Source organism: Bos grunniens, chromosome 19 (assembly GCF_055505025.1).
Source record: "Bos grunniens cultivar Pamir isolate PY7600 chromosome 19, Bosgru_T2T1.0, whole genome shotgun sequence".
NCBI classification, from domain to species: domain Eukaryota; kingdom Metazoa; phylum Chordata; class Mammalia; order Artiodactyla; family Bovidae; genus Bos; species Bos grunniens.
Window position 1 is genome coordinate 8,666,864 of NC_141183.1, and position 25,215 is coordinate 8,692,078.

Genomic DNA, 25,215 nt, shown 5'->3' on the forward strand with positions numbered 1-25,215 from the left:
CAGCCCCTCCCCAGTCCTGGCGTTTGTCTCATCTGCATTACTCGGCGAGAATGTGGTCAGGGCACTGCAGAAGTCAACAAAAAACGAGGAAGCTCGGAGAGGCTCCTGCGCCGATCAGACCAAGGGCAGGGGGCCTAGCCCAGGGCCGTGGGCGCCGGCAAAGCCGGAAGGCCCCAGCTGTTCTGATGCCTCGCAGACTTCCCAGTTTCAAGTCAGCGGAACTCCCGCGGCTCTCGGCTCACCGCCGGTTTTTTTTTTTTGTTTGTTTCGGCCACCTCCGCTGGGCTACTCGCGGGCCCCGCCCCTTACTCAAGACACGCCCCCTGACGCAACCCTGGGCGGGGCCAGGAGCCTTTGGCCCGCCTCGCTTCTGGGCGAACACCGGCTCGGAGCGCCGCCCACGTCCGCCGGCCTGGAGTCGGCGCCTGCGCAGTTCGGCTGGGTCCCCGTTGTCAGCCCTCCCCCCTCCCTAGCAACCGTCCTCGCGCCCGCCTCCGCCCCTCGGCCGCCTTCGCGCACGCGCTCCCCTTCCGGCCTCCCGGCCCCGCCCTCCCCGTCACCCGTAACAACCACTCGAGCCGCGCCGGGCCCCTCCCGCTCCCGCCCCCGCCGCCCCCCCCGGCCCACTCCCCGGAACCGGCGGCGGAGCTGCGGCCGGCCGGCAGTGGAACGGCGACGGCGCCACGGAGCCGCCGGCATGAGCGCCCTCGGTCGCCCCGCGTCCCCGGCCCGGCTTTTCTGACGAGAGGTAAGCGCGCGTCTCCGCGGCGGGCTCCGAGCGCGCCCCCCGGCCCGGCCCCTGCGGGCGGCGCGGGGCTCTCGCGGCCGCCTCCCCGCCTAGCCCACCTTTCCCCGGCCCCTCGGTTCTGCTCGGCTCGCCTCAGCTCCGCGGCAGGGGTCGAGAGCGGGCCTTCCTTTCGCCCCGTCTTCCCCCCGACCCCCGTGAGGCTCCTACAGTATTGGGTCGCCCCCTCCTCGCCCCCATCACCTCCGATCTTCCCACCCCGGAGACCCCCTTTTCCTGGGGGAAGCGGAGTTTGGGTTCCCAGCCGGCCCCCGTGGTGCATCTCCCCGTGTCTCCCTGGGACTGGGGGCCCGAGAAACCGCGGCGCCGGGACCCCCCCCCCCCTCCCTCCCCGGCCCCCGCCAGATGGAGCCGAGGGCCCGGCCGCCCCTCCAGCCTGTTTGGGGTGGACTCGTTGAGTCCGGCCATTGGCTAATTTTAAAGCACCAATTGTCATGCAATAGAGGGCTGCCCTGGTCCACGGTGCCGCTTGGCCGTTGTAACTCCGGATTCCCACGTAGGACGTTGGTTTAGACCAGAGCATCCGAAGCTGGGAACTGGCAGGAGTTCAGAAGCTCGGGAATTACCAGGTTCTTGAGCGTAGTCGCTTCGGATTCTGCCAGGCAGTGGAATCCCGAATGGATGTTACGGGAGTCTTAACTGCGCATTCCTCTTTTTTTTTTTTTTTAAACATTCTCTCCCCAGCCCTACAACCCCTTTATATACCCAGTAAGTATCCTCTCTTTCTGTGGGAGATACCCTAAAATTAAATTTTACTAGTTAAAAATTTAAAAGGTTATCGAATTCCTGCTGTGTACCAGCATTATCAGGTTGGCAAAACTAAACAGAACTCTATCCCAGCGCACCAGGACCTGCCAGTCCCAGAATCAAGATTAATGACAGCATTCCAGTTGATTGTGGTGGATTCAGGAGTTTTGGCTCTGAGTCTCCTGATTTTAAGACTTCCCAGACGGAAGTGGCTCAGGCGGTAAAGCATGTGCCTACAATGCGGGAGACCCCGGTTCGATGCCTGGGTCAGGAAGATCTTAGGGAAGAAGGAAATGGCACCCCACTCCAGTACTCTTGCCTGGAAAATCCCATGGATGGAAGAGCGTGGTAGGCTACAGTCCATGGGGTCGCAAAGAGTCGGACACGACTGAGCCAGCCACTTCACTTCATTCCTGGTTTTAGAGCTGGAAGTCTTACAGTGTTATCTCACCCTGAACCTCACTTCACAGAGGTGGATCTGAGTCCCAGAAGAGTCAAATGACTTGCTTGAGGTCGCCCCGAGTTACTCTTTAGCAGTTTTTCAGACTGCCAGATGTAGCTGTTTGCTGCCAGAACCTGGTCTTTCTGAGAGGTATGTGAAACATACCAGAGGAAGTTCCAGATCTTTTTAAATGTAATTAATATGGGTAGGAATCTTATGAAATAAAATATACCTTTGTAATTTTTTCTTTTGTTACAGCTAGGCTTTAGGCTCCTTGAGGATATTCCGTTTTGTACTTTTGAATATCCTCTCATCTTACTCAGCATAAAATAACTTTCTTAATAATTATCCTCAGCAGGACAGGTAGGCTCTTTGGATTTATTTTTCTTCCTTCCTTTTAAATAGGGAAGTGAAGTCCCATAGAGGGCTCCAAATAAAAGTATGTTTTTCAGAAAAATCCAGCTTAGGCTGAGGCCAGCCTCTGAATGTGCCCCTGGCAGAAGGATTCTTGACGGGTAAAGGAGGCTTGATTGCTTCCTGGTATTACAGCTCTTTGAGGCTGAAAAAGTCAGTGGAGCCTCTAGCCAGAGGGCTTGGAGTGTCTGCCATTTGAAGACTGATCCCTGAAGTTGTTGTAGCCTGCGCAGTTAGAAAATGGAGATTGACAAGTTTCCTTTGAAAATAGCTTTTGAGGAGTATCCCATAATTTAAGACACAGTAGTATTTTTTTTTCCACTTGTATTTTTGTGTGTTCTGGGCTTAATATCTTAAAGTGCCACCATTTTTATTTGGCTTCTCATGGAAGTTGAAGAGAAAATGATTCAAGAACTAATTGTATGGGTTATTAGAATAATTGAATCTCGGCATTTCACTTGCTGGAAAGGACCCAGGGCGGCCCCAGGAGAGGCAGTGAGGCTGGTAAGGTAATTGAGTCCTCCAGCCCTCAGACCAGCGCTCCTTCCCTCGCTCCACTTGGACTTTCTTCACCTTTTCTTCCTGTTTTCCTGCCTTCCCTTGCCCTTGTATAATTAAGCATCATCTTTTGACTTGTATGTGCATAGAATTGTGATCTATTAAGGTTCCTTAGACTGTAGTCTAAGGAAGACTGTAGTATGTTGTGTAAATGCAAATTTTTTCCATATCATGGTTATTTATCACAAATGTTTGTGTTTTGCAGGTGTGAAAGGATTGCTGTTTTATTGCAATCATGGTGCAAAAATACCAGTCACCAGTGAGGGTGTATAAACACCCCTTTGAACTAATTATGGCTGTAAGTACTTTTCAGTTTTCTCTCTTGCATCTTATCTTCTTAGGTGTCCAAATTTGATTATCTGTTGCTCCACTTTTACATATTCTGTTTTTATGCTTATGAACTTTAGCAAGTTTGTGAATTTGCTTTTAAACTATAAGTCTCTGAAAATCAAAATCTGCATTTTTTTTTTTTAATTCATCTCAGGGTTGTGTATGAATTTCAGTCAATTCTCCTTTTGAAAATACAGAAGTGGGATTGTGACTAAATAATTCTTCCTCTGGATTTTGCTCCTTTTTTGTTTAAGTAGAAAAGGGATGTAGAGAGTGGTTTTTTCCTTCTGCTCATTTAGAATGAGGGTGAGTTCACTATATGAAGCTGAACACTGAAGGATGGAGCTTAATTTACAGGATTCTAAGGACTGTGCTGAAATGAGCTTCCTCCCTTAATATTAAATTCTTGAGTCACATAAGAATTCCACAAATGGGGTAATTAAAAGTCTTAATTTTCTTTGTTATTTACCTAAAGAGATTGGCTCGAAGTAGTAATTTAATTAGAGGCCAAAAAAAAAACCCCAGACAAACTTTTTCCGCTCTCTTTTAGATTACTGTAAGGTATTCTTTCCCTTGGCTTCAGCGCATGTACTTTTTCAGCTGGTCAGAACCCTGGCTCTGGATCCAGTTTGACTTTGTGACATTTCTTACTGCATTCTTTCGGTTTCTATGTGAACGGTTCTTTTCGCTAAGAGTCAGACACGACTTAGCAACTGAACAACAACTCCTTTTCCTCCCTGTCTCTTTTGTGTTACCGTTAAGGTGTAATGTATGACTGGAGGATGCCTTGCTCGTGAAATACACCCTGATGAAAGTACCAGTCTGAACCAGAGCCTTTCAGCCCAATGAGAGACCCTCAGCTCCTCCTGGTCCCTTGTAGTTAGCCCCTATTTTGACTCTGACCAGAGATGAATTTCTGTATCTGTTCTGTGTACAAAAACTCAAGTGTTTTTGCATCTGGCTGGCTGCTCAGCATCATTTGTGAGATTTATCCAGATCAGTTTAGTTTTGGAAAACAAAACTCAAGTCCTCTCAAGGGAACAATTTAGATTCAGGGCGTCTGTTTCTTAAATTGAGGTGTAATTTACAGACAGTGAAATGATCACATTAGGTTTACAGTTTGATCAGTGTTGACAGAGTGACATGAATCTCTGTCAAGATGCAGAACCATTCCCTCCTTTACCTCAGAAAGCTCCCTGGTGCCCCTTTTCTGCCAGGTGTGAGATTTGTGTGTGTGGGGTGGGGGTGGATATTATTTGCTTCTGTGTTTTCCTTCAGTCCTAGGACTGTTCAGTGTTTTATGTTAATGGCTTACCAGGAAGGCTTGCTTCCTGTTTGCTGTGTGGGTCGTTTGGTCATAAAGAGCAGAGATCCACTGTGGCCTGAGAGGGGGGATATTGTTGTTGGAACACATGCTGTGTGTGATGGGATCGTACAGAAATCCAGGAATGTGGGCCTGCACGGGCTGAACTCCAGGAACCTGGCTTGGGGGGAGGGAGGGTGTTCCCAGCAGCAGTTGTCCCCGGAACTTCACCCTTCACCCCTTCGCCACTGGCTGCTTCACGCTCTCCTACCTTCCTCTCCTGTGGCTTCAGCTCACATGCTTTTTCAGCTGGTCAGAACTCTGGCCCCAGTTTAACTTTGTGGCATTTCTTGTCGCCTTCTTTCAGTTTCTAAGTGAACAATTCTTTTCACATTTCCTGGTTCAGATTCTAGAGATACTTGATCTGATCCTCCCTGCTGCCCACTCCGGTCCCAGGATGCTGGCTGGCCTGTGGATTCCTTGTGGGGCTTGGTCACCTGTCCCTTTCTGGTTGGCAGGGGCTGGTGGTGCTAGGAGATTAGTTTGGGGCAGTGGAGGACAGTAAACCTGGGAGATGCTCCAGGGTGGAGGGGACAGGCACGGGACCTGGTGCCTTACGTTTTTTCTTATGTTGCAGACGACTTTTAAATATTGCTGCGACCCTGATCATTTGAGGCAAAGGCAGGTCTCTTAGGCAAACACTTGATAATAAAAAGGTATTTTGCTTACCTAATGTTCAGCTTCCATATTTTCCTTTTTTCACGGTTTTCAAAATGCTATAGTTTGCCTTGTCACATTTATGCAGGGATTTACAGAAGAATTTGAAATTGAACTTCTCAGCCACCCCTCAATCTTTTAAACTTAACTGGTTTTTCACTCGCTTCTGTTTTAAGCAGTAGTAAAATTTTTTGACTTGGAAGAAATTACGTTTTAATCTGAAAATGAAGTCTATTACCCCTTCCCCTCCAGATTTGGGTAGAAACTGGAAGGCATAGTCTAGTGAGTTTGTGGGGTCCCTCGTGCTTTTCTCCCTGTAATTGTACTACATAAAATCCACAGTGTTTTCCTTGCTTGATTTTTCTCTTTTTGAGGAAAAACAAGTACAAAAGAGTTACTCTAAAATATTCTTTTCAGTTTATTCAGAGTGAGCAAAGACATTCAGTTAATGCAAGAACAGAACTATAATTTGAACAGAAATATTTTTGAGACCCTCCAAAAGTGACTGTGCTTCAGTAGTCACAGCGAGTGATACGGACAGAAGTGTTCGTCAGGTGGTCAGTTTGTGGTATTCACAGGTGATCCAAGTCCTGAGTTACAGGGTCCTGTGACGACCGTGGAAGGAAACGTCATGCCGTCCACTTAAAGCCTCTGTTTGTCTTAACCAGGAGTTCTGTTGTAATTTAGAATTGCCAGAATATGAGGTGGGAAGTGCCTGTGTCAGTAGTAGGTCCACGGTAGGTATCAAGTAAGTTAATTATTTTGATTGATTTCATGACAATCTACCATTTGTTTTGGGGTCAGTATACTTGGTAGAATTAAAAAATCATCTACGAGTTAATGGTAAACAAGCAAAACTGAAGTGAAGGTGTTTGAGCAGGCATTTGTGGCCTCTGAGGGGCGTTCTGTTGTCAGTTGTGAGCCCAGAGACAATGGTTGGTGCTTGGGTGAGTTGAGAAGCGCCCCTGCTGAGCCCCCTTTGAGGGTGAGGAGTCTGAGGCTCAGAGAAGAGAGAGCTTCTGCAGGTAGTTGGGGTAGAGTTTGCTGTTCTTTTTATTAGAATGTGTATCCTGGAATGTTTGTGGAGGGTTCTTGTCCTTGAAGAGTGACCTTTCCAGGCTCAACCAGAAATGTTTCCTGGGGCTGCTCTGCCCAACCTGTGGGAGGAGAGCTTAATCTGTGAAGGACATTCCAGTCGCTTGTACCCGCCGGTATATCTGTGGCCTCCCCTGGCCTAGTGAGGTGACCGCCGAGAAGGGACTTGGGCGGCAGGTGTGGTTCTGAGATGCTTGGACTTGAGTGTTTCATTTGGAAAGTTCTGAGATAAAACACTGATTTCAGAGCGTAAACATTTTCAGGTCCAGCTTCCTTCCTCCTGGCCTTCTTGGCCTTTCACAAATGATGCAGAGGAGAGTGAGTCCTTGGAGCAGAGGTCAGTGTGCAGTGTAAAGTGGGGTCAGGGTGCAGGTGAGACCGAGGGAGAGGAGGACCCGGGAGCCATGCCTCTGTGGCCACGGCGGCGGGGAGGCAAGGACCAGTCTCTGATGCGTTTCTCGGCAGGACAGCTGCCCCTGGACTGCTGGAACATGCGATGGCAGAGGCCCCGCTGCTCTCCTGTGCAGCCCCGTTTTATTTATTAATTTCTTTGGCTGCCTGGGTCTTCCTGGCAGCATGCAGGATCTTTAGTTGCGGCATGTGAAGTCTTATTAGAATTCACATGTGGGATCCCGTTCCTTGACCAGGGATCGAACCCCGGGCCCCCTCCGTTGGGAGCGCTGAATCTCAGCTGCTGGACCGCCAGGCAGTCCCAAGCCCTGTTTCTCCAGGCTTCCTGTCACCCGACAGCTCTGCTCACGTCCACTCCCCGAGCTCCCTGTTCTCTTCACCCTGTCGTGGGCTCCCAGACCCTGTTGGCCGTGTGGATCCCTAGCCGATGCACCTTCTAGATGATGCCCTTGAGTCACAGCTGTCTGCCTCCCTCTCCTGAGCGCCACCTCCGGTCCAGCTTTCGGGGGGGAGTCAGAGTTGTCCTTTCTCACTCACGCCCCTCCCTTTGGGCCTGCATCCTCCTGCTGGACACAGGTTCCGCCTGTCAGCCCTCGGGGAAGTGATCGCTCTCATCAGTCACATCTGTTCTAAACCGCGTTGCATTTTCTCCAAGGCCCTTCGTATCCTGCCTTCCCTGTTCAAGCTTCTCTCATAATTGTGCCGACTTCCCAACGTGAATGTTTCCATCTATTCTGTGCTGTCCCTGTTTGCCACGGTGTCTTTTCTGCCCCCCACCCGCTTCCTTTCTACACTTCCTTCCTTGCCTTAGATGTTCACCCCATCTAATCTTGATCTTAGCTGGCCCACCCCTTGCCCTGATGGCAGCTACGAAGCCCTTCGTGTTTCTCTCCTCCTTCATGGTGCAGTCAGTGGTAGGTGGTGGTAGGTGGTTTCTTTTATTTTCCAAGGTGCCCGAGTATTGCTCTCTAACTATTGTATATGTTCCTCAAGGGCAGAGACTGTATTTTCCCTTGTTCCCTCCAGTGTTGGTACCGAGCACACGTAGGCACACAGATATGTTTGATCGGCTGGTGTCCATTTGCTCACTTGAGCTTTCCGTGTGAGGACTTGGGAGCTAGGTCTGACGGTTGAAGCTCAGATCTGATCTGCTTCAGATGAGGGCTCTGTGTTTTCTCCATGAAGAGAAGTAGCATGCTGCGAGCCTTCAGTTAACCGATGCCTCCTGGAAAAGCAGAGCCCTTTTGTGATGAAGTTGGCTTTTTTTTTTTAACACCATCATAAATTACGCAGAACCCATTTGACAAATTTTGTAGTAGTTTAAGTGATATGCTTTTACAGGTTGAGTAACCAAAAAGCTCTCTCTTTCAGTGTGCGCTTGCTGACCAGTGGCTCCCACAACAGCATTTGGTTCTGTTCCTCTCATTCTCTTGCTTTCCTTTGGTTTGTTTTGGTCTCTGTTTTTTTTCCTTCTTTTCCTCTTTCCTCAAATATCTCATATCTTCCTACAAGACTAGAGGATGAAAGGAGATTTGCTGTGATTCTGGGTACAGAGTGGGGCCCTGCCGCAGACTTGCTATGTAACCTGGTGACTAGGCTGGTCTCTCGTGTAGACTGTTGGGAGGTCTGTAGAACTAAGCAGACCATAGACGTGCCAGTGGGAGAGGCAGGGCCTGGAAACATCCATGGCCTCCCCCCTCCCTTTCTGAAAGCCAGCCCCTGTGCCGCGCCCAAATGCAAGGTGAAATGCATCAGCAGAGTCATTTGTTGACATGTGAACTATGAATGTGTCTCTTTAAAATAGACCTTTGTATATATGTAAACCTTACTTCATCCATTCAGTTTATGCATCAGGACAGTTGGGGAGACATGTGGGGGACCCTGGGGTGTGCTTGTGTATCACAGCGCTGTCTAAGGAAGGTGTACACCAAATGCAGTCCAGTCTGCTCCTTCTAGGGTGAGGGCAAGGTGCGCAGAAATCTGAGCGGTAGAGCCCACCCCCCACCCCCGTGCAGCTGTTTCCGGGCTGTTCCTCGGTCCTGCTGGAGCCCATCTGGCTTTGTCCTCTTGCTCTGAGGCAGGTGGCTGCCCCCTGAAGCCCCATGTGCCCATCCGCCCCTCCTCCTTGGCCGAAGATACTGGGAGCCCCCGACCCCTCTTCCTGATTTTGTTCTCTTCCGCTGACCTGAGTCCCACGCGTATTTGGTTTGTACCTTTATTTTAGTTATGAAATACTTTCATTCCATCTTTTGTTTTTCTTTTCGAAGCATGTTCTCTGCCTCTCATCCTAGATTTTATCCCTGAGCCCTTTATGCTTTCCAAGTTTCTGACAATTAGGTGTGTTACTGAAATACATCTTTTTCATTAATGGAGGTATAGGTATATCTTCAGTCAGCCCAGTATGCAATAGAATTTATTTTTACTCAAAGAAATAAGCAGTCTTCATTTTGGGGTCACCAGCTTAAAAAGTTTTGTTCAGTCTAGAAGTGGAGAGAAACAATCCAGTTTTTCTGTTGATACATTAAGGATCCTGGTCAGTTTATTAATAGTGAGGGAGATTGTACTCTTTTCATTTATCAAGTTTTTGAATGCCATAGCGTAAATTCTGTTCCGTGTAGTAAAACCTGGAATGCGGTCAAATGTACTCAGCTTTGACAATGAGCAGTCATTGTGCTTCCTTCACACGCTATTTTGTGCAGAACCAGGCTTTTTCTCTTCTCCTAAACCCACTCTCCCAACACGTTATGCCTCCTGAATTACTTTTAATGTGCTAGAGTGAATACAGCCGTGGTTCAGTAGTGGTTCTTATTTCAAGAAATAAAGCAGGATCTGATTCAGCTCCTTGCCTTCTTGATTTACCTGTTTTTGTCAAGGAAAAAAAAAAAGAAAAGGGTAAACCTTGTATTTTCGGAACCAAGTATGCAGAAGTAGAAAGGAAAGTTTGATGAATGCCCGCTTGCCCATGGCGTAGCTCCGAAAGCATCACCGTTTTGCCAGTTTGTTTCGTTTATTCTTTCCGCTTTCCTCCTGCTGGTGTATATAAAAAGCAGATTTCAGGCATCTTGTTAATTCATCCTGAAACATACCTTGCACTGTAAAGACTTTTTTAAAAAAATGTATGTATTTAGCTGCGTGAAGTCTCTCATTGTGGCACTTGGGCTTCTCTCTAGTTCTGGTGCACTTGTGGGATCTTAGTTCCCCATTCGGGGATTGAACCCACGTCCCCTACACTGGACCACCAGGGACGTGCCAGGACCTTTTTCTTTTGAAAAGTAACCACCGTGTCATGATCACATCTGAGAAGAGTTCTAATAATTCCTTGACATCATCCAGTCCCAAATCCATGTTCAGACTTTCTCTGCTAACACAATGTCTTTTTTTTTTAACCTTCTTTGGATCCTCCTTCAGATAAACCTTAGCGTTCAGTTATTATATTTCTTCAGCCTCCTCTGTTCCCTCACATCCTCCTCTCCCTTTGTTTCCTTTCGTGTCATCGCTTTGTTACAGAAACTGGGTCATTTGTCCTTTTCAATTACCTTAACGTTTTGCTGATTTAATTGTTCATTACAGCCAGTTGGCACCGGGAGGAGTCACAGACCTCAAGTCAGTCAGTTCAGCTACTTTTTAGCAGCTTTGTCTAAACATTTGCTGATATTGCTGATAGATATTGAAGCCAGCAATTATCCTTTGTAGTTTTGAGTTGCAAATAGGATGCAAAGCATTTTTTTTTCAAATTAAACTGGGTCTTTCCAAACGCACTTCGTTGATCCTACTGTTTATAGAGAGCGGTTGAAGGGAGTTCATTTATTGGCAGATCTGACTAAGAGGCTCCCTATGTAGCGTCCGTGGTAAGCGCTTGGGGACCACCGAGGTGCAAGGAGGGGTCCCAGGCACCCTGGCCTGTCCTTTGTTCATGCTTCTTGCTTTACAGCCCTGGATGGGGATGTCAGTCTGGTTTGGGCAGTGCCCAGAGAGATTCACTGCAGAGAATTTTTGATGGGCAGGTGTGATCATTGATCTTTCTTGATTTTTAATCTGTATGAGTGAAAACAGTTTTATGTACTTCTAATGGGATAATTTTACATGTTGCAACAGAAGGCATGTATTGCAGTAACAATTCCCTTGAAAGGTACAGTTGATCTTGAGAGTACTGGCCTTGTTTTATTTGTTGTTGTTGTTTTTTTAAAGAAAAGTCTTTGTATGTATGTATGTAGATTTATGCAATTATCACCCTGTAGGATAATTGCTGTATATATCGTGATGTGTGCTGAATCCTTTTTCCATTCAGAAATCTGCCATGTTTATTTCATAGCTCTCTCCTACACGATTTGCATTCGTATATTCCTAGTGCACTGTTCACATGCATAGTGCGAATCTGAGTGATTGATAAGCGTCCGGTTCCTAAATGTCTCGCGTGTTTGACTGGATGACTGGCAGTGGTTCTCTTCCTCCTGGGTCTCTGGCCCTCCCTCTGGTCACCCTTGCTTTTCTCCTTATTCGACTCACCTCCATGCTGCCTTGGGTACAGATGGGCTCTTCCTCTAACGATAAGTTGTTTTGCTATTTCAAGACCCCGTAGTTATTCAACTAGTTTTGTGTTTTCTGGATGTCACAGTTTTAACTTGTGGTTAATGCTGTATTATGAATATCCAGCTCTCTCAGCCGACCTCCCTTCCTGGCCAGCATCGTCTGAACCCGTGGCTTCAACTGTCAGTTTATAAACCAAAGCTCTCAGGGCTCACCCTCAGCCTACACACAGGCGCTTCCAGGCGTCTAGCCAGCTCCGTGCTTGGAGAGCCCCACCTGGCCATTCCGAGGCAGACTTAGTAGGTCTGAACAGTACCCACCCTTCCTCGTGCCCACACAAAGAGCAAACCCAACAGAACGCACGCAAGCATGTTAAAAACAATAGAATTCCTCTGAAAAGCTCTGCCTTTCCTCTGAACTGCTGCTTCTGAGGAATGCCACCGCCATGTGCCGACCCTCAGACCCGGAGCCCAGGCACCCCTGAAAGCCCCCACCCCTCCAACCCCAGTGATGGCCGGACCCTTGCCCATCCAGGGTGTCTGTTGACTTGGATCTGAATCGTCCCCTCTGACGGTGTGGGCTCAGCCTCCATCACAGCATCCTTCACGTCCTCTGGACCCTGCATCCCAACCCTGTCTGCCCCACTCGCTTTTTCTCAGGGTTGCTGCCCCCGAGTCTCCCAGTTGGACGTCTGACCGCATTGCTTGCTAGTTTAAAATTCTCAAGTGGCTGCACCCCACCTTCAAGATGAGTTCAGAGCCTTGGCTCTGTCCTGGCTTCTAAGCCTCCTCGTAGCCTCGTCGCCACAGGCGAGACCCCCCGTGCTCCCCAGTAGCGTCTCTGGGGTCGCTGGCCGCTCCCCAGGTGTGCGTCTGTTGCTGGCTTCGTGCTGGAGTGCCTTTCTCCGTCCTTCCCTCACCGGTCAGGTCAGTTCTCGGAGGAGTTCCCGCCCTGTGCTCTGTTGTCCCCCTGTCGCCTGGCTGGTCCCTGCAGCTTGTCACCTCTCCTTTCACATAAGCATCTTCAGGGTGGGAACCAGAACGTTTTGCTTTTTCTCCCGAGCCTACAGAGAAGCCTCAGTAATGGATTTGTCTGAAGAATAAGCCAGTCCTGAGATGCACACTCTCGCTTCTGCCATTACTGCTGCTTCTGGGAGTGAAAATTTTAACAAAAGGTCACATTGGAACATATTCTTTTGGTTGAATTTACTACTTATACTGTGTTTTGAAGGAATCTGATGCAATTTGGTTTTGAGTAAAATAGAGTTTATGTTCAGTGAACTGAAGCTTATAATTACTGTAGTTTTCTGAAAAATGTATCCTGGTTTATGTATTAGTGTTTGAGTGGCTTTTTTCCCATAGTGATGAATTTGTTCAGCCACTAAGTCATGTCTGACTCTTTGCGACCAAAAAACTTCCTTTATGTGCTTCTCCTACAGAACATAAAATTCATTTAAAAATTCTTGACTCTGATAGAATGGTATTCTAATTTTCTTTTTTCTATCTCTATAGTTTTAAACCTGGAGGTTGCTTATTACATGACCCTTTTTCTTAATTGAATAAGTTACTCTGTAGCAGTAGGTAAAATGCGTTTCTTTGCCTAGTTCGGCGCCTGTATCTGTCTTTAAAACCAAGTTCAGAACTAAAAGCTGAAGGTATTTATTTTAAGAAGTAAATTTAAGAGAGAGTTGTATTGCAGTATTTATGCTATTAACATTTAGAAAGCTCTTCCCCAAACACATCGTATCTTTATTTCATTTAACACAGAGTTGGTCTGGGATGTAATTGTGACAGTTCGAAATTCTTATTCTCAGCTGCGTCAGGATTTCCGGGGCAGGCCCAGCAGTTGGGTTTCACAAGCCCTGGTTCTGATGCCTGCACAGGTTGGAGGACCACTGGTTTGGATGTCCTTAATTTGATGTGTACCGAATGGAGTAGAAGAAAGAAAATTGGTTTCAGTTATAACTTTTCCTTACTTGAAAATCTTCGAAAGGATAGATTCTTTTAACAGGTTGTATAATAGAGACTCGTTAATGATACTTTCTTTAGAAGGATCTAGCGTGTACTAAAAGGAGGCTGTTTGCTGTACGTGCTTCTCCAGACTGTTTTTTGTGAGTTTATATAGTGATACCAAAACTCTGTTAACAAGCATGTGCCTGTCTTAACTGAATTATTTGTGTGGCTTTACTTGCTAATTTTCAGGTGGAGTATAAAAAAAGATTTATACTCTTTTTTATGTGGTAAAATATACGTAAGATTTACCATTTTAACTATTTCCAGTTACAATTTGGCTTCCCTGATAGCTCAGTTGGTAAAGAATCCATCTGCAATGCAGGAGACCCTGGTTCGATTCCTGGGTCAGGAAGGTCCCCTGGAGACGGGATGGGCCACCCACTCCAGTATGCCTGGGCTTCCTTTTGCGGCTCGGCCAGTAAAGAATCCGCCTGCAGCACAGGATACCTGGGTTCGATCCCTGGGTTGGGAAGATCACCTGGAGAAGGGAAAGGCAACCCACTCTAGTATTCTGGTCTGGAGAATTCCATGGACTGTATAGTCCATGGGGTCGCCAAGAGTCGGACGCGACTGAGTGACTTTCACTTTCACTTTCAAGGACATTCACAGGTTGTATGACCATCACCACCATTCATCTGCAGAACATTCTTATCTTCCCAGATGGAGACTCTGTCCCCATTAGACACTGACTCCCCATCCCCACCCCTCTCTACTTTCTGTCTCTATAGATTTGACTATTCTAAGTACCTCTTATGAGAGAAATTACACAATATTTATCCTTCTGTAACTTGCTTATTTCACTTAGCATATTGTCCTCACAGCTCCTTCATGTTGTAACATGTCAAAATTGTTTTCCTTTCTAAAGTTGAATAATCTTATATGTGTGTGTGTGTATACACACTACAGTTTGTTTATCCATTCTTTCATCGGTGGACAGTTGAGCTGTTTCCACTTTTTGGCTGTTGTGTTTATTGTTTAAAGTCTAGTTGACTATTATGTCAGCCAAAAATAAGTGCACATCTCTATAGATTTTTTTTTTTATCTTTGAATTCAACCGCTGTATTTTGTTCCACCTGTTCAAGATACAGCTCTAGTTTGCATCTCACGGTTGCCTTTGCCGTTAGTTCATAACAAAGAAAGAACAGCATCTGAGAGCAGGTGTAGATTGATGAGCTGGGGGGATGCACTGTCGGGGGGCTCCCACCATAAAGGAAGGGATGTGGTAGAGAAAACAGAAACGAGCACTTCACGGTCCGGGAGGCACAACTTGTGTAATAGGCGTTTAATAAACGGTGCTTGATAGATATTTTCCTGATGCATGGACCGACTCCTGCTATCAGCCTACTGACGATGGCGCTTTTATTCTGGTTCATGAGGCCGGATAATATTTCCATAGCTCATTACATTCTTTTATGTGGGCAAACACATGGCATCTATAAAAGCTGACAGCTGCAAGTCCCTGGAACACCAAATGCTCTTCTGAAGTCCACGGACTCATTTTTTACACTCTGGAAAAGGGAAACAGCGCTCTGCCAAATCCAACTTCATTTGAAGAAGAATATGCAAAACTGCTATTTTTATTGTCACATATACTCAGTTTGCTATTAGAAAGTTTTATGGATTAGAAATAGTTTTGGAAAGTCCTGGCATGTTTTGGATTCTGTTGGATCATGAATCAGTCACTTGACTTTTAAATTTAAAAAACTAAGAGAAGAGAAACCCTTTGTAACACTCCAGACATTCTTGTTTGCCTAGGGCTCGAGTAATTGTGGCCTGTGAAACATTTGTCCTTCAAGATTTATTGACAGTGACAGATATCTTAAGTATAAAGATCTACTTAAAGATGTGTGTACCTCTGTGTTTTCTGACTAGTATCCTTTAATTTTCTAACTGGGATTGGTTAATGTTGTGCTTTTTGTTCTAATCTACCATTATCTTCCTCATCCCTTCATCTGTTGGTGGACATTTAGGTTGCTTCCATGTCTTGGTTCCTGTAAATAGTGCTGCCATGAACTTTAGAAGTGCACGAATCTTTTCAGATTATAGTTTTCTCCAGATACCTGCCCAGGAGTGGGCTTGCTGGATCATAGGGCAACTCTCGTTTCTTAAGGAACCTCCATCCTGTTTTCCACGGTGGCTGCACCGGCTTACATTCCTACCAACGGTGCGGGAACGTTTCCTTTTTTCCACACCCTCTCCAGCATTTGTTATTTGTAGACTTTTTAATGAGGGCCAGTTCTGACTGGTGTGGGGTGACGTCATTGTGGTTCCGATTTGCATTTCTCTAATAATTAGCAACGTTGAACATCTGTTTATGTGCTTGTCACACATCTATATGTCTTTGAAGAAAATTAGGTCTCTTGAGGTCTTGGGCCCATTTTTTGACTGTGGTTGTTTGCCTCACAATACTGGTTTAATGGTTGAAAGCAAATACAAAAAGAATAGAGGTGGAATTAATATGTAAATGATGTGATTGAGCCAAGTATACGCTAAGTTCTTCTGCACACAGGGGGCTGTACAGATAAAGACTTAAATAGAAGTGGTAGGAGTGGTGAATCTCCAAAGGCCTGCCTTGATGCAGGCCTGCCAGGTTTGAAAGCAGCCGTGCCCTGCTGCTCAGTCCCATGTTGAAGGAGGACTTCGTCTTCAACAAATTGTCATCTTTCTCGTTAAATGTATATTGTGTTAGTTTGAGTTTTATAATGGTATGAGTTTTTGCCTAGTTTGTACGTATTTAAGTAACATTATAATGAAAAATAACTGGTCAACACTAAAGGTCCAAGGAAACTTCCATCTTTTGATTACTAAAGCCATTTTTCTTGAGTTAGAGGTTTGGCTATACTGTCATGAATTCCAGATCCATCAGCTCCTTAAATTGGGTTTTGTTTGACATGCAACCAAGGTTGAAACCAACCAGAGGTTGGAGAGGGGGATAAACATTCAGTTGAGTGGCTTGTTGGCTCAGCCGTTCTCAGGGGTAGTGGGCAGCCCTTCCACACGGTAGGTCATGAATGATAGCTCTTTGACAGTTGTTTTAACTGAGTATTGACTGGTGAGGCTAAGAGTGGAAACTTGGGATGGCAGTGTCTTCAACTTCCGTGTCTGACTTAGAGCTGTGGAAACTGACACTCTGCTTCATCACCCTGCGGGAGAATGGTGGGGGCAGGAGTGGGGGGCGGAAATGTCCTTCTGTAAAGTTTGTGATTCTCATGGTCATGTTTCTTTTTCATGATGGATTGTGAAGTCCTCAAATCAACTGTACTACGTTTTGAACTTAAAGCTTAAAACTTTTAAGTCTGTTTCATTGGAGATAGTTAGTTGTATCAGATCAGATCAGATCAGATCAGTCGCTCAGTCATGTCCAACTCTTTGCGACCCCATGAATCGCAGCATGCCAGGCCTCCCTGTCTATCACCAACTCCCGGAGTTCACTCAGACTCAGATCCATCGAGTCAGTGATGCCATCCACCCATCTCATCCTCTGTTGTCCCCTTCTCCTCTTGCCTCCAATCCCTCCCTGCATCAGAGTCTTTTCCAATGAGTCAACCCTTCGCATGAGGTGGCCAAAGTACTGGAATTTCAGCTTTAGCATCATTCCTTCCAAAGAAATCCCAGGGCTGATCTCCTTCAGAATGGACTGGTTGGATCTCCTTGCAGTCCAAGGGACTCTCAAGAGTCTTCTCCAACACCACAGTTCAAAAGCATCAATTCTTTGGCGCTCAGCCTTCTTCACAGTCCAACTCTCACATCCATACATGACCACAGGAAAAACCATAGCCTTGACTAGACGAACCTTTGTTGGCAAAGTAATGTCTCTGCTTTTGAATATGCTATCTAGGTTGGTCATAACTTTCCTTCCAAGGAGTAAGCGTCTTTTAATTTCATGGCTGCAGTCACCATCTGCAGTGATTTTGGAGCCCAGAAAAATAAAGTCTGACACTGTTTCCACTGTTTCCCCATCTATTTCCCATGAAGTGATGGGACCGGATGCCATGATCTTCGTTTTCTGAATGTTGAGCTTTAAGCCAACTTTTTCACTCTCCACTTTCACTTTCATCAAGAGGCTTTTTTAGTTCCTCTTCACTTTCTGCCATAACGGTGGTGTCATCTGCATATCAGAGGTTATTGATATTTCTCCCGGCAATCTTGATTCCAGCTTGTGCTTCATCCAGTCCAGCGTTTCTCATGATGTACTCTGCGTAGAAGTTAAGTAAACAGGGTGACAATATACAGCCTTGACGTAACTCCTTTTCGTATTTGGAACCAGTCTGTTGTTCCATGTCCAGTTCTAACTGTTGCTTCCTGACCTGCATACAGGTTTCTCAAGAGGCAGATCAGGTAGTCTGGTATTCCCATCTCTTTCAGAATTTTCCACAGTTTATTGTGATCCACACAGTCAAAGGCTTTGGCATAGTCAATAAAGCAGAAATAGATGTTTTTCTGGAACTCTCTTGCTTTTTCCATGATTCAGCGGATGTTGACAATTTGATCTCTGGTTCCTCTGCCTTTTCTAAAACCAGCTTGAACATCAGGAAGTTCAGTTCACATATTGCTGAAGCCTGGCTGGGAGAATTTTGAGCATTACTTTACTAGTGTGTGAGATGAGTGCAATTGTGCGGTAGTTTGAACATTCTTTGGCATTGCCTTTCTTTGGGATTGGAATGAAAACTGACCTTTTCCAATCCTGTGGCCACTGCTGAGTTTTCCAAATTTGCTGGCATATTGAGTGCAATAGTTGCACAGCATCATCTTTCAGGATTTGGAATAGCTCAACTGGAATTCTATCACTTCCACTAGCTTTGTTCGTAGAGATGCTTTCTAAGGCCCACTTGACTTCACATTCCAGGATGTTTGGCTCTAGGTCAGTGATCACACCATCGTGATTATCTGGGTTGTGAAGATCTTTTTTGTACAGTTCTTCTGTGTATTCTTGCCATCTCTTCTTAATATCTTCTGCTTGTGTTATAACCAGAGGCAAAGTAGGGCTGGAGCTATAGAGGGATGGGAAGCAGTTTCCAAACAAGTTCTGCCTTCAGGGGTCTTCTTATCTCCTGGAGGGGAGTGGTAGGGCAGGCCTCTGCGCAGGGCCTTGGGCACCACCTGGGCAGCTGAACCCAGTGTACAGCCCATTGGGGAGATCTGGTTGCTAGGCCCCCGGTGATCCCAGAGCTGAACCACCATTTAAGAAACACTTAAAGAACATCTGAAAGATGCAGGAGTAAGGATGAGCTTGTGTGGGTTCAGTGTGCTACTGTCTCATTCATGGCTCACACTTACGTGGGTAGGCTCTTCTCCCCACTCTGCCCCCTTTGTTGAGATGTAATTGACATATAACATTGTGTTTGTTTGTGTGTGTGTTAGGTCACTTCAGTCATGTCCGACTCTTTGCGATCCTATGGATTGTAGCCTGCCAGGCTCCTCTGTCCGTGGGATTTCCCAAGCATGAATACTGGAGTAGGTTGCCATTTCCTTCTCCAGGAGATCATTCCGACCTAAGGATCGAACCTGTGTCTCTTATGTCTTTTGCATTGTGGGAAACCCTTAGTGTTTGTTTAAGGTGTGCAGTGTAATACTTTATGTTCCTTGAGAAATGATTACCACAAAAGTTGACATCCATCACCTCACAGTTACACATTTTTTTCCCTTGTGATAACCTTTAAGATCTCTTAGCAACTTTCAGATGTATAATACAGTGTCGTTAAGTCACCATGCCGGATATTACATCCCCAGGACTTACAACTGGGACTTAACAACTTTAGAGGTAGGCGCTTCTCTTATTCCACTTTACAAAGAGGAAACTGAGATTTAAACTGCTTGCCAGGTGACCTGACTGCCTTGCCCACTGTCCGTGGTGCAGGTGCCAGGGTTCCGCGTGGCCACACACACGCCCAGACCACGTGCAGCTTGGCTCACGTCCACACAAACCCGGATCTCGCTTGTCAGCAGGACGGCCGTGGACCCCGGGCTTTTCTGACTTTGGACAAAGCCAGGTTGCATCCTTTGCTTTGAGGTTCCTCCCCAGTCCTCCTCCCCCAGCCTTCTTCTCCCTCCTGCCTGATCTGTGCTGACCCGGTTCCCAGCCAGGCAGTAAGCTTCCCCCTCGTGCTCCATCTTTGGTGGCATGCAGCCCATCTTCGTCTTTTCTGTAACAGAAGGCTGGCGCTTGTAGGTGGTACCATTGAGATTCAAATCAGGGCCTGCTGACACAGGAGCCCAGGCTCTCTGTTGGCTCTGCCTTCTGGCTCCCTGGTTGGTGTCTGGTCCTGAAGTGACAGTGCTGGAGGCGGGGAGGGAAAGGACGCTGCGGGCTAGCTGAGGCCAGTGACAACAGTTGGGTGGCGGGCTGGGGGAAGGGAGTGGCTCGGAAGTTGCTAGGAGCTGTGAGTTTAAAAACAGTTTGAGGCCGTGCGTGCTGGGGCACTTGGGTTGAGAGTTGTACAGGGTTGCCCGGCGGCAAGGGCTTTGTCCTTGAAACAGTAGGTGTCTCTCCAGGGCTGTAGGAATAGTCTAATGTTTACATTCATTCAGGCCGAGAAGGGGGCTGAGCCACTGGTTTCCTGATGGGAGTTCTTTCCCATCCAAGTGTATTGTGTCTCTTCATTCTGTGGAACATGTTACTACCATTAGCGTTAAGCCCGATTCAGGGCTCCCTGCAACCAAAACCTTTCAGGGAACATCTTGTTTCCTCAGCAGTCCCTCTCCCCCCACTCATTTTATGAAAGTTCTCTTTCGGCTTTGATCATGTTAATCTTCAGGGCCATATCTGCTTCTAGCAACTGAGTTTAGTGTAGAATTAACGAGTTATATAACTAAATCAATATGTTTCTTGTATTTTCTTCACACTACAGAGGGAATATTTCACTCTCAATCCCTAAGTTGAAGTGATATCATTTCTATCTTTATTTCTGTTGACTTTTTCCTTTTCCTTATAGAAGGAGACCTCTATGATACTATTCACACCTGGTTCCTTTCTTTTTTTAGTGGGCTAATTATAAACTTAAAATGGTTTCCAGCCAAGTCTCATGTTATTTACATCTTGTGTTTTTAGGGCCATGGAAGATAAAATTGTCATTTTAGCCCGGTGAGCAAGGATTTTGAGGGTGAATTTTTTTTTTTTAAGCCATTCACATTAGATTCTCTTCCTCTTTCTGTGCCAAGCTAAATCAGTCCCTGGGCCGTGGGTGGCAGCGTCTTTGCTTAGTGATCAGGCACCTTTTTCCTCTTTTTGAGTATTGTATGTACTCTTTGTCAGGGCTGCCAAACACTCTTCCGTCTTCTTTTTCTTAATCTTCTACAATTCTGCACATCAAAAATGAAGAAACTAAGATGAAATTGAAGATGAAGAAGATGAATTACTCAACAATGCCGAGTAAGCTTCCCAAGGCCCTCTCTGGGACTGGAGCTGGGTCTTCTCTCCCAGGGCCCGTCCCTTGAGACGTGGCGCTGCTCTGGGTTCGGATTCCGGGACTTGACTTCTCTCAGCCTCTGTTTCCTCATTTGAAAGTGGGGAGAAGCTCATTCTGTAGCAGGAGCCTGCCTAGTACATGCACCCACCTTTGTGAACCCACTTGCCGTGTGTGTGCAGGCTCCCCAGGCAAGCGGTGCTGGGGTGCCGCTCCTGCCTTGCGGCCCCCTTCGTGAAAGCTCTCGGTGGGGACGGCCCTGGTCTTTCCCTCCTGCATCCCGGGTGCCTGCTCTGCAGTGTTTGTCGTGGGAGAGAATGTTGAATAAAGGATGTTATGAATTTCTCTAGGTTCTTCTTAGAAGAACTTTTTCATTTTCCAATAGCTCAGGTAGTTAATAGGCTATTTACCTTTGGCCAGGGTGTTACTTGACTCCTTTTTTTCTTTATATTTAATAGATTATAATTTTTAGAGCAGTTTTAGGTTTACATTACAGAAAATTGAGCAGGTAGTATGGGATTTCTATATATCCCTCTACAGCTTCCCCTGTATTAACATCTTGTGTGGTGTGTTTCTTTCATTTTTGAGCCAGTGTTTGTATGTTATTATTAACTATAATCCATCATCTCCATTAGGATTCACTGTGTGTTTTACAGGCCTTTGGGTTTTGACAAATGTCTAACATCCCATATCCACCAGGACAGTGTCCTTGGAGCGGTTTCTCTGCCCTGAAACTCCTCTGTGCCCCACCCTTCATCCCTGCCTTCTCTCCCCAACACTTGGCAGCCCTTGGTCTTTTTAGTCTCTCAGTAGTGTTGCCTTTTCCAGTTATCAGAGAGTTGGTATCATACAGTCTGCAGCCTTTTCACATAAGCTTCTTTCAAAGCTGTAATCATTTAAGTTTCTCCCACCTCTTTTTGTGGCTCGATAGTGCATCTCACTTTATTGCTGAATAAGACTCCATTGTGTGGATGTACCATGCACAGACTGTGTATCCATTCACCTTTCGTAGGACATCTTGGTTGCTTCCTGTTTTTGGCAATTATGAATAATGCCGTGGTGCTGCTTTCCTTTTCACTTAACCTTGAGTTTTCCTGCTGTGCTGATGACGGCAAATCAAGCTTCTTTATCAGGAAATACTGGTCACTATTAGAAATGCTTCCCAGAGTTGGCCTGCCAATTAAAACTATATGCATTTATGTTTTTATTGTTTTCCCCCACTTTATTGAGATATAAATGACAAATAATAAACTATATCTTTTAAAGATATATAATTGGATGAGTTTTGACGTGTATACCTGTGAGACCATCACTGTAGTGAAGTTAGCATTGTGAGTCAGCCAAGATCAGAGCAACTTCTTGAACTTGAAATGTAGCTAGTGAGACTGAGGGAGTGGATTTTAATGTTCTTTAATATTTAATTAAATTTAAATATTCACATGTGGTTGGTGGCTGCAGATTATAGAAGAGGTGGCTCTAGAGTGCATCTGTTCATTGAGTAGAACGGTGGGGGTTACCCTCCTTATTCACATTCGTGCTCTCCTCTCCTCCCCACTTCTTTCTTGGGTTAAATGTACGTAGTCAGATTTGTGTGCGTAAGTGAGAAATGCATTTGTTGAGACCCCCTTGTGTAACAGAGAGCAGTTAAGTACAAGTGATAGTCCATTGGCCTTATGATCCTTTCTGTTTTATTTCAAATTTTTATCTTTCACTGTTTAGACTGGTTGGCATTTAAAATAACTCTTGCGTTTTTGTGGGAAAATAATTACATGGAACCCGTTACAGTTAATCACTTAGATCAGGAGTGGGCACACGACAGCCTGCTGTCTGTTTTTGTTCAGTTCAGTCGCTCAGTCGTGTCTGACTCTCTGCGACCCCACGGACTGCAGCACGCCACGCCTGTCCATCACCAACTCCCGGAGATAACTCTAACTCATGTCCATCGCATCGATGATGCCATCCAACCAGCTCATCCTCGGTCGTCCCTTTCTCCTCCTGCCTTCGGTCTTTCCCAGCATCAGTTTTCCCCGCGTCTGTTTTTGTACACCAGCTAAAATAGGTCTTTATATTTTTTAGCGATTGGGAAAAATTCTAGACTGTTTCATGGCTTGTGAAAAGTATCTGAAATTCAGATTTCAGTCTCTATAAATACACTTTTATTGGAACCGAGCTCTATTCGGGTTGTTTACATATTGTCTATGGCTGCTTCTGTCCTCAAAAGGCAGAGCTGAATATTTGTCACAGAGACTGTCTGGCCCAGAAAGCTGAAAATATTCCCTGTCTGGCCCTTTGCTTATGTGAAAAGTTTGCTCACCGGTCTTAGGTTTTTGAAGGCCTTTATGCAGAAGTTGGAAATTTAGCTTGGGCGCTGGACCTTTTGTATTTGACGGAAAGTTTGATAGTATAGGGTGATCAGTTGGATTGAAGCTCGTTTGTTTTCATTTTTAAAATACACTTTCTGAATTATTTGGCTGCCTTGGGTCTTAGCTGTGGCACCTGGGCGTCATTGTGGCCACAGGCTCGGTGGTCGTGGTGCGTGGGCTTAGTTGCTCTGCCACATATGGGATCTTAGTTCCCTGATCAGGGGTCGAACCCTTGTCCCCTTGCATTGCAAGGTGATTTCTTAACCACTGGACCACCAAAGAAGTCCCTGTTTGTATTTTGAATAATGTATTTATAGGCAGAGGAATTTGTGAACGAATGAATAAAATTTAGAGCCCTTGGAGCCACAGTTCCCAAAGTGTGTTCTGAGGCACCCCAGAGCACCCGGGCTATAGGACAGTTTCCGTTTTTGAGGAAGCACTGTGATACTCTACCTTTCACAAACACTGCAGACTCTTGGTTCAGGGTAGTTCACGGTTTCGGGATCACACTGCACGTCCTTCGATGATGTTGCATCTCTGTGCGGTTGGGCTTGCGGTGGTTGCTGTGCGTTGTGTGCAGCAGGAACTCACAGCAGCGGCAGCGTGACTCTGAGAGGAGTGCACGCGCATCCTCAGATCACTCTCGCTATTTAGGACTGAAGCAAAACGTTTTCTCCTTCAACTTAAGAAGCATATTATTTTTCAAATGGTTACTAAGTTATTAAGACCCAAATGCTTTTTAAGTTGTTTGGACCCCATAATCTAATAAGTGGTATTTCCTTTGGCCTCGGGCACCGTGAAAAAGTCGAGATTCCAAGGGTGCCAGGAACCCAAATTTGGGAACCTCTGGCATTCTGCCCCAAGAGACAGTGCTTTAAGGACCAATGACTCCAGATACCTATCAGAAATGTCATGCATGATTGTCTTCAAGTAATAAACCCACTCCAGATACCCAATCAGAAATGTCATGCATGACTATCTTCAAGATAATAAACCCACTCCGGATACCCCATCAGAAATGTCGTGCATGATTGTCTTCAAGATAATAAACCCATGGAAGTATGGAGCCCCCAGGCTGTTGTCTGAAATGTCAGTCTTGAGATCTTTCAGAAACACGAAGTGGTTTGGACAAGTATGGGCCATAGTTTTCTAATCTGAATTAACACGCGCAAGATGCAGTTAGTCAAGCATACTGATTATCCTTTGAGTTTTATTTGAAAATCCAGTAGCTCTGTCAGTCTGTTAAAGTGTGTTAACAAAAGTTCTTATCCTTTAACAAAAGCATTTCATGTTCAGAACTCTTGGAGCAAAGGAGCGGATGTGAGTAAAGGAACTGATGTGTTGATGCAAAGTCCCTCAGCGTGTCTTCCAGGGCCTGCCTGTCCCCCTCTGTTGTGTAGAGTGATACACGAGGAAATGGCTCCTTCATCAAAAGTAAACAGAGCCAGTTAAATCATTGTGTGCTAACTGTGCGGGTAGGTGTTGGGAGAAAAGGATGTGTTCCTGGTTTTAAAAAAACTGTCTAAAATATTTGTAGTTGCGAACGTTTTGGTGCACTCTGTGTGTGAGCTGCGCTCTCACCATCTGTTCTTTGAGCCATAATTGTGCCTTCCGCAGTCGTCACACATTTCAGTGTGTGGCTCTAGCAAAGAAATCAACCTCCTTTGTTGGGTTTCATGAGTCTCTTAAATGCCCTTTCCTTAGACCTATGGCACGATGGGTTGAACTGAAGTCTTTCTCAGACTACATACTACCTCTGGAAAAAGTGTGTTATTGGGATCATGGAATCTGAGGTTGTGTAAGATGAATTAATAATTTAAGCTTCAGATATGTTTGATCTTAGAGGGAAATATGCAGGTCAGGAAGCAACAGTTAGAACTGGACATGGAACAACAGACTGGTTCCAAATAGGAAAAGGAGTACGTCGAGGCTGTATATTGTCACCCTGCTTATTTAACTTACATGCAGGGTACATCATGAGAAATGCTGGGCTAGAAGAAGCAAAAGCTGGAATCAAGATTACCGGGAGATATATCCATAACCTCAGATAGGCAGATGACACCACCCTTATGGCAGAAAGTGAAGAGG

The 25,215-nt window shown here is 45.9% G+C and overlaps 1 protein-coding gene across 2 annotated transcripts in view; it reads left to right on the plus strand.

The window, feature by feature from the left end:
- The first annotated feature begins 632 nt into the window (after positions 1 to 632).
- SEC14L1 (SEC14 like lipid binding 1) overlaps positions 633 to 25,215 on the plus strand; it is a 49,297-nt gene continuing 24,714 nt past the window's right edge. Inside the window, exons 1-2 of one of the 2 annotated variants that reach the window (XM_086355261.1) lie at positions 633 to 748; positions 3,172 to 3,264. In XM_086355261.1, the coding sequence (XP_086211387.1) occupies positions 3,202 to 3,264 (63 nt within the window). In that variant the 5' untranslated portion in view covers positions 633 to 748; positions 3,172 to 3,201. Of the gene's footprint in view, positions 749 to 1,330; positions 2,145 to 3,171; positions 3,265 to 25,215 lie in introns of those variants that run through there. The other variant, XM_086355263.1, reaches the window with a different exon arrangement.